Source organism: Podarcis erhardii (genome assembly GCF_964252035.2).
Source record: "Podarcis erhardii genome assembly, chromosome: 2".
NCBI lineage: Eukaryota > Metazoa > Chordata > Lepidosauria > Squamata > Lacertidae > Podarcis > Podarcis erhardii.
In genome coordinates, this window is record NC_138498.1 from 19446938 (window position 1) to 19456608 (window position 9671).

The 9671-nt window shown below is 44.0% G+C and overlaps 1 protein-coding gene across 2 annotated transcripts in view; it reads left to right on the forward strand.

Annotated features, from left to right (window-relative positions):
- Nucleotides 1-9459, forward strand: part of HLF (HLF transcription factor, PAR bZIP family member) — a 68003-nt gene extending 58544 nt beyond the window's left edge. The window contains exons 3-4 of one of the 2 annotated variants that reach the window (XM_081849940.1): nucleotides 1937-2157; nucleotides 6155-9459. In XM_081849940.1, coding sequence (XP_081706066.1) covers nucleotides 1937-2157; nucleotides 6155-6373 — 440 coding nt within the window. In that variant the 3' untranslated portion in view covers nucleotides 6374-9459. The remainder of the gene's footprint in view (nucleotides 1-1936; nucleotides 2158-6154) is intronic. The other variant, XM_081849941.1, reaches the window with a different exon arrangement.
- Nucleotides 9460-9671: the final 212 nt, after the last annotated feature.

A 9671-nucleotide genomic window follows, 5' to 3' on the forward strand; every position in this document is an offset into this window, starting at 1 on the left:
CTTCCGGGTCATGTGGCCAGCATGACTAAGCCGCTTCTGGCAAACCAGAGCAGCACACAGAAACGCCGTTTACCTTCCCGCCAGAGCAGTACCTAGTTATCTACTTGCACTTTGACGTGCTTTCGAACTACTAGGTTGGCAGGAGCAGGGACTGAGCAACGGGAGCTCACCCTGTCGCGGGGATTCGAACCGCTGACCTTCTGATCGGCAAGTCCTAGGCTCTGTGGTTTAACCCACAGCGCCACCCGCGTCCCAGCAGCACAAGATAGGATTGCTTAAATAGAATGGAAATGTACACATTGCTTGGTGGGTGGTGAAAATGACCCAAATCCAGCCCAGAGTTGGCAAAGTGAACCAAGGGGCTCCAGTGTCTCAAATCCAGGCCCGTATCTAGAGAGCGCATTCTGAACATGTTCAAAAGTGCTCTGAAAACAGGAAAACGAGTGAGACAAGCCGGCGACCACCAGGCACTTTCTGGCTCACAGCTGATTTTCTGAGAATGCTCCTTAGCCACCCTTCCTACAAATGGAATTATATTAAAACGTCCTGATTTATCCTCCAACATCAACTTTTGATTCTCTGCGACAAGACTGTTTAATCAATGGGACGGTGTTTATGAAACCAGGCAGGATATGCCCAGTTTTCAGCACTTCAGATCTTGGCATTGAGTGACATGGCGCACAGTGTGAGAAGGAAACTCTTCTGTGGGTACGAGGGATAACAATTGAATTCCTTGCTGCCCCTTTCCATTTTTTTGTGTATTCTGGGGAAGAAATATCCCTTTGATCTGCCTCTCTCATCTCCCAAGTGTTTCCCAGCCCTTCCTGGAAGCAAATGTTATTGGTACCGTCTGTAGAACGTGTTGCACAATCAGCTTGGCTCGTGTCCTTTGTGGCACTTCTAACTTCACCCTATTTCCCCCCTACACCTCTTTATAATGTCCTGTTATTCTGGAAAGTTGGACATGGAAGGCTGAGAACCAATTTCAGATGAGAGAAATGACATTTGGGTGTGTGTGGTTTTTTTCCCAGTTTGGGCGCAAACATTGGCAGTTCCATGGAACAAGGAGCATGAGACCATAGAGCAGAGGGCTTGGGAAATGTATTGGACTCCAACTCCCATCATTCCCAGCCATGCGGACCGGTGGTAAAGCACGATGGGAGTTGGAGTCCAGTCTGGAGGACCAATGTAGATTTGTTTGGATACAATATGGAATGATTTCATTGTTTTTACAAACATAGAGGAACATGAGTGGCCTCTACTTGACTCATTTATCCACTTGTGGGTTTTATGAACAGGGAAAGAAAATTATAGTTAAGTCTCATCGTTCTAGGATTGACTATTCCTCTGTAATCGATCTCATATATTTTCCAGGATTATTTGTACTTTATAACTCATATACGCTCTGGTTTTTAAAAAAGCATTTTCATATTTTTGTTTTGTTTTTGTTTTGTTTTAATGTATTTTTATTAAAGATTTTCTTGATTTACAGAAGTATGTGTAATTCTCTCTCGTATTTTTTCCATGTAACATTTTTACAAATCGGTTTCATTTGTTGAGACATTAGAAAGAAAAGGGGGAAAGGGGTGGAGGGGGGGGAAAGATGGGTGAGGGTGGGGTCAGGCGGCGATGTTTCTATTTTACTTAATATATGTAGGGTTTGGGGTCAGCGTTGCTTGTGCAGGTTCTCTGCTGTTCACTTGTGGTGGTGAGAGAGGTTGGGGTTGGCCTAGGGGGTGGTTGCTTGTAAAAGTGTTTTCATATTTGAGATGTGCGTTGCCATCTTTGCAAGGTTCAGTAAAGTTTTTGAGGTCCTCGGTCTCCCCATTTTCGTGGGTCATGGAGTGTGTTTTGTGTGTGTGTGTGTGTTATACCACAAATTTGCAACGTTCTCTCCCTTTTGGTTTCCTTACCATGGTGTCTCTTCTTTCTGCAGGTCAAATCGTGCCTGCAAATCGCAACACGCCAAGCCCCATCGATCCAGAGACCATTCAGGTTCCGGTGGGGTATGAACCCGACCCGGCTGATCTCGCTCTCTCCAGCATTCCTGGCCAGGAGATGTTTGACCCCCGGAAGCGCAAGTTCTCCGAGGAGGAACTGAAGCCGCAGCCGATGATTAAGAAAGCCCGCAAAGTCTTCATCCCAGAGGATCTGAAGGTAAATTGGGACCGGTGTCCAACCTCCTGGAAACTGCTCTGGAGGTCCAGAGAGTAAAGCATGGTCCTAGAGCCATTCTGCTGATTTCTAGATGGACTAAAATGTTCCGGGATTAGGACATAGAATAACATCCTGGAGGGCCACTTGTACCACTTTCAGGGTTAGACAGGGTTTCTTGTTTATGGCCCAGAGAGCAATAAGGTTGTCAAATTGAAGCGCACAGGAACCTTACAAATCAAAACTTTCCCTTCCTGCATTCTATCTAATAGGTCAAATGCAATTAAAAGTGAAACATTAAAATATTATTAAAATAAAAATACACCTTGGATTTCTGATTATTATATTCCTTCCTTCCTTCCGTCCGTCCGTCCGTCCGTCCGTCCTTCCTTCTTTCCTTTTTTCTTTCTTTCTTTCCTTCTTTTTAAAAAAATCTGAGCTGTGTTGCTTTCATTTGACCAGTCTAATCTGCTTCAATTTTTCTGTGTGGCAGGTTTTTATCCCTAGACAAGTGCTTCCTTGGCTCCCTCATTCTCTGGAATGAAAGAAGCTGCTATTTAATCATCCAAAAATAATGTTGGCACATAAGACTTTGAGAGCCAAGTGGATTAAAAGTTAATGAATGGTGAAACTCACAGAGCAAGGGGTGGAATGGGTCTCCGGTTGAAACATCTTAATGGTTGCCCGTAACATGGCATGATCTGAAGGCGCAGGATATAGCAACTTTGCTGAAGCTAAGCAGGTTTAGGGTGGGCAACCATGAATATGGGAAGGGTCCTGGCGGCGGTATAAAAATATCTATAATAAAATCAAGTAGGTATCCTTGAGTTCCCATGTGAGATAAAGGTTTGAGTTCCCTTGGGAAGGAGGACAGGACATAAATACACAGTAATTATAAATATAAATTTATTTCTTGTTTTTATTCAAAGAAAACTATATAAATTGCTCAATTGTAGTACAGTCGTACCTTGGATCTCGAATACCTTGGCTCCAGAACAAATCGGCTCCCGAATGATCGAAACCTGGAAGTGAGTGTTCTGGTTTTCGAATGTTCTTTAGGAAGCCGAACGTCCGACGGGGCTTCCGTGGCTTCTGATTGGCTGCAGGAGCTTCCTGCAGCCAATCAGAAGCTGTGCTTTGGTTTTTGAACATTTCGGAGTTTGAATGGACTTCTGGAATAGATTCCGTTCGACTTCCAGGGTACAACTGTAAAACTTTTGAGTTGCAAGGAATATTGAAATTATCAAGGAACACATTTAAAAATAAATAAAATGAACAGTAAAAGATATAACACTAATACTAATAATAAATAGTCAGGATAATTTAGTTCCCAGCTGCACCATTGTGTCCTTGGGAAATTGCCTAAAATTCTTATGTATGGGATTTGTTGTTTGTAAAACAGGGATAGAGGGGTATGTCTAACAAATCATACATATTCTTAATATTGGTGTGTTGAGCTGCAGCTTATGGGACGCGGGTGGCACTGTGCTCTAAAACCACAGAGTCTAGGGCTTGCCGACTGGAAGATCGGCGGTTCGAATCCCCGCGGCGGGGTGAGCTCCTGTTGCTCAGTCCCTGCTCCTGCCAACCTAGCAGTTCCAAAGCACAGCAAAGTGCAAGTAGATAAATAGGTACCACTCTGGCGGGAAGGTAAATGGTGTTTCCGTGCGCTGCTGTGGTTTGCCAGAAGCGGCTTACTCATGCTGGCCACATGACCCGGAAGTTGTTTGCTTCCCTCGACCAATAAAGCGAGATGAGCGCTGCAACCCCAGAGTCGTCCACGACTGGACCTAACAGTCAGTGGTCCCTTTACCCTTTAAGTGCAACTTAAAGTTAAGTACCTTGGCTCCCGAACGCCCTGGAACTCAGACATTTTGGCTCCCGAACACCCCAAACCCGGAAGCGATTGTTCTGGTTTGCATACGTTCTTTTGGAACCCGAATGTACAACAGGGCTTCCACAGCTTCTGATTGGCTGTAGGAGCTTCCTGCAGCCAATCAGAAGCCACAGTTTGGTTTTCGAACATTTTGGAAGTCAAACGGACTTCCGGAATGGATTCTGTTCGACTTCCAAGGTACGACTGTACTGTAGTTTGCTCAGAAGCCCTTAACCATAGTTTCTCAGTTTGGGCATAAATTAGAAACTGTAGCCAACTATGGCTTCCTGACCTGCTTTCCCCAGTTGCACAAAGGGAGGAATGAAGTAGCTGTGTGCAGGGGAACAAGGCTAATTCATATCTCAGCTTATTAAGTCCAGATAACATCCTAGTGCAACCAGTGTGTGCATATTCACCGTGTTCATTTACTGGCTTGCCTCAAGAAACATAAACCTTTGAATACATTGGAACAGTTAGAACTTGGGGAAAACTAAGAGCAGGGAAGTGCTGTCAAGCCCCTTGCTTGCTCAGAGGAATTCATGGCCGTCGTTCTAGTTTCTTCTAAGATAGCAGCGAGAGTTGCCCTCGGCTCTTCCCAGAATGTTTGGTCACAGCTTTCTCCCGTTTCCCATGGTGCAGAAGAGTAGTTCTGGAAAGGGGTAAACAGATTAGGCCGGCCAATCGTCTCTCAGCTGCATGTGATTCTAGATGCCAGCCCTGCTTCTTTCAGGACCGGATTAAAGGATTTGCCTTTGCAATTTGTTAAAATAAAGTTGTACGTGGCCTGGATAAGCCCAGGAATGAACTGAAGTTGAAGCTGGTTTTTGTGTTCTTTTGCAGAGATGATGACGGAGATGGGAAATTATAAAGCCAAGATGTAGCCTACGGGGTGTAGGAAGAATGGGAGGGGAAAGAGGGTTTTGGCATATCTCTGGAGCCAGGCTGCTGAGATATACTGCAGTCTGGTACCCACTTACCTGGAAGCAAGCTCCACTGAATTCAGTGGAACTTACTTCTGAGTAGCTTTGTATAGGGTTGCATTGTAAGGATGGTTTCACAGCATGCAAAGGTTGCTTTTGGGTAGCTTAAAGTGCTTGCATTTTATTCCACTCTTCCTCTCTGGGCAACAAGGAGTTGAGGGATATTTTTTAAAAAAAGTAATATTATAAATTATGTTCTTGCTTCTCAATTTGATCCTTTTACATGGTTTTGTATGCTTTATGTGACTTGCTGTTATTCTTACGGATTACAGTTTAGTAATTCTTCGTTGCAATTGATAAGTACAAACTGTTTAATTATTATTTGCTGTTATTTAATATTTAATACATTCGAACAGATTATTAGAGATTTTTTTATTTGATATAAGTTGTCTATTCTAACAACAGAAACCCGTACTACTTGGGATGTTCAGATCTGGTCTGCATACAGACCATACCTTTAAAGAAATCCTACCAGAAATCCTGGAAACTGTAGTTTTACCCCCACAGCACCTTTAACAATAGGCTGAGAATTCTTTGTGTGATAACAACAACTACTACTACTACTACTTATTATTTATACCCCGCTCTGGACAGCTCCCAACAGAATATTAAAAATTCAATAAAATATCAAACATCAAAAACTTCCCTAAGCAGGGCTGCCTTCAAACGTCTTCTAAAAGTCAGATAGTTGCTTACTTCCTTGACATCTGATGAGAGGGTGCCACCACCGAGAAGGCCCTCTGCTGCCTGGTTCCCTGTAACCTCACTTCTCACAGTGAGGGAACCTCCAGAAGGTCCTCGGAGCTGGACCTCAGTGTCCGGGCTGAACGATGGGGGTGGAGATGCTCCTTCAGGTATACAGGGCCGAGGCTGTTTAGGGCTTTAAAGGTCAGCACCGACACTTTGAATTGTGTTCCGAAATGTACTGGGAGCCAGCGTAGGTCTTTCGGGGCTGGTGTTACATGGTACCGGCGGCTGCTCCCAGTCCCCAGTATGACATGTATGCAGCGAAGGCCGATTAGAATATATGTAGCCCTGCCAGTAGAAGTGCGCTGTGCCAACCCTGCCCTGGTGCCTTGTAGCAGAAGCTCCATTAATCTGCTGAAGTCTAACGCTGCCTTTCTCCCTCTCTGTGATTAATGAGCAGGATGACAAATACTGGGCAAGACGCAGAAAGAACAACATGGCTGCCAAGCGGTCCAGAGACGCTCGGAGGCTGAAGGAGAACCAGATTGCCATTCGCGCCTCGTTCCTGGAGAAGGAGAACTCCGCTCTGCGCCAGGAAGTGGCCGATCTACGGAAAGAGCTGGGCAAATGCAAGAATGTCCTCGCCAAGTATGAAGCCCGGCATGGTCCTCTGTAAATGGCATTCCCACCCACCCCTTTCTGCCCTCCCTTTCTGCCCCTCCTTCTTCTTTCTTTTCTTTTATTTCTTTTTTCTTTTCGGTGGGTTGGCATTTGAATCGATGGACAGTGTGTTTATTCCTTGATAGCACCACACCCAAACGCCCCCAACCTTTCACCATCAGCACTTTACCAGGAAAACAGAAACAAAACGAAAAAAACAGCGACAACTTTTTTTTCCTATGTGCGTACACGCATGCGCGGGTCTGTGTATGTGTGGGCGTGTGTGCATGTTCACCTCAGCACTCCCCATTTTTATGGAAATGGAAGGGTGACTCGTTTTCACTGGGACTGCTGAAACCTGCCATAGTTAAGCTTTTCATTAAATAATTAAATATTTTCCAGTGCTGCTTTGAACTAGGTTTTATTATTATTATTATTATTATTACTATTGTTATTATTTTACCCTTTTGCCATTCTCTTGATTTAATTTCGAAAACGAGAACGGAAAGAATGAATCGCACTATAAATGGAGGAGGAAGAAAACAAAGCTTACCCTCCCTGAATCTATTGTTTAAATATGCCTAATCAGACATTTTTAACTTGCTACTGCAAATGCACAAATGATATTTTAATGCTACACTGCAGAAATATTTAATTTATAGATTTTTCTCCTTTTGTTTTGTTGTGTTCTTAAGCTTTGGTGATTAAAAAAAAGAAGATATTTTCAGGCTCGCACTGCTGCTGATAGTTTTCTCGGTAGATCTCGTAAGAAACAGCTGATAGTTTCCTTTCATGGCTCTAAAACCCAAAAACTGCAAATAAATCACAGGGAGTGTTATTTTTTGTTTTGTTTTGCACAGCCTGAACCTAAGCAATAATCCTCTTGTGCACTCTGGTATGTTACTTGCAATGTTCCAGGTGGACATAGGATCACCTGCCCTACCTGATAAGATAATTTCCCACTGGGTTTTCCTTTGTAATTTGTAAAAAACTTATTGATAGGCTGCTACAAGAACCTGTCAAACATGGTTTGGTTTTTAATTGCTGGAAGCCGTCCCCACTGAGCAATTCAAATGCTCAAACAGAAAAGTGGGGGATAAGTTTTCTAAAGCAGTCAAGCAATGGTGTAGGCAGAAGGTGCACTTAGAGGGCCAGTCTAGGCATTTTGCCACCAAATCAAAGTCTTGCTCCCCCTGCTGGTGCCATATGCTGAGCACAACGTTAACGTTATCAAGTGCTGACGTAGGATACTGTTCTGTTAAAAATTGCCCGTTAGCTTCTTTTACACTTCCATACAGCTATGTCTGCCCTCTAGTGAGGGGTGTTTCTGTGCAGAAATCAAAAGGCTGTTGACTGCAGGAACGGGGAGAGGCCTTTGGCTCGCTGGATGTTACCGGACTACAACTCCCATCATCCTTGGCCATTGGCCACACTTGATGTGGCTCATGGGAGTTGGAGTCCGGGAGCAACTGGAGGGCTACAACTTTCCGGTTGCTGCTGCGTGGGATATTAAACCCAGCTGTCAAGCTGCTCTGCTGCCCCTATGGACCTCCTACGAAATTGCAGGCGGTGACAGCCGAAACAGGCAGCTCTCGGATTGTGGCACCACAAGAGGTTGTGTGGTTTTACCTCTACAGTTGGGCCAGCCTGGTGCACATATACTGCTGTGCTTGCAGATGTCCACCCCTTGCCCCCAACTGAAAGTATAAGTAACTGGTCCAGACACCTATGGCAATGTTGATACCCTATTAATGGGGAGAGGATGAGGTTGTGTTTGGACTCAGCCCCACACCTGCCCCATTCCTCAAACAGCCCACTGGTGTTAATAGGGGATAGGGGGGCAGTGATTGCCCTTGCTGGATTGGGGTGCAAAAGACACGTGGCAATTCGTTGGCAAGAGAACAAAAAGGAAAACTTTCAAATATTCACCACTTTTGGAGTTTGGAGGGTTTATTGTTATTATTGCTGTTACGATTGTTATTTCCTTTGCCATTTGCATTTCTTCAAGTCCTGTTTATGTGATTAAAGACTTTAAATTCAGCTCTATATTCAACTTTTCTGTAAAATACTTTCTGTGGACTTCTCCCTTGCTGTTTCTCCAGATTCTTTTTAATCGGCGAGAAGTCACTTTTTGCAAATCCTGCTTTTCCTTGAGATGTTTTGTTTCCGATTGTATCATAAAACCGATGGCTCTCAAGCTTTCTCCTGTTGTTTTCTGCTTTTTGTTCTCATTTTGCTTTCGAAACTTGTGTTATATTATAGTGGACTTTCTGCAGGATTTTTTTTAAAAAACAGTGAATGTAGGAGATGCAGGTCTGTATTGAAAGGTGATGATGTTGTCATACTGTGGGCGAATCCAATCCATACAAATGTTTCCTGAAGACCAAAAGAACACGATTATTACGATATGTATAAAGTTTCTACAGAATCAGTAGAGTGTGCTTTTTTGTACAGTATTTTTCAAGGACGAATGCTGATTGTGTATTTTGAGAGAGAGAGAGAGAGCGCATATATCACAGCGAGGAGAAATAAAAAGAAATTATTCCACGTTTAAAGGCAGAGCAAAGATATATATCTCTTTATATATTTGTTAGCATTGTACAGAGAGGAGACGCTTCTAGATTGTTGTTCCCCCTTCCCCCTTGAGATCTTTCTTATTTTTTGCTTACCACTGAGACTTTGGAAGGGTTTTGTGCTTTACGTTGGGGCACGATCCATCGCCATGTGGGTGCAGCTGCTTGCATGCGAAGAGATCGCATTGGGTTGAATCGGGCACTGCTGTTCCTTGCGCTCCTCAGCACGTGCCACCTTGGCGCATGCTCAGAGGATGAACACTGCGCACGTGGGCAACCATGGGCCGGATTGAGACAGGGAGTCGTGCAATATATCCATTTCTTGGTTCAGGGCGCTGCAGTGTATGAAAGCCGCTAAAGGGAACATACCTCACTGGGTCTTTGCGGAATTCCTCCGTGCATAGCTGGCCTTGCCCACATTCAGATGGATTGTGCCCTAAACATTTTATGAAAGTTAAAAAAACAAACAAACCACGGTTCTCCAGGGTCCTTTGTATTTCTAATAAATAAATAACTGTTTTCCCATTCATGTAATGAGGATGGTTTTTTTCCAACAACAATGCAGTGAGTCCCATTTGCCAAGGGAAAAAAGCACAAAATACTCTGTGATGCTCATCACAGGGCTTAAGTTAAACAGCATCTTGGCCGAAACAGTAACAAAGCTTGCACATTCCCTGTCTTCTTTCACATTTCACATTTACTGCTGAGGTGAGGTGTTGTCTCTACCCTGAGGAGCATCCT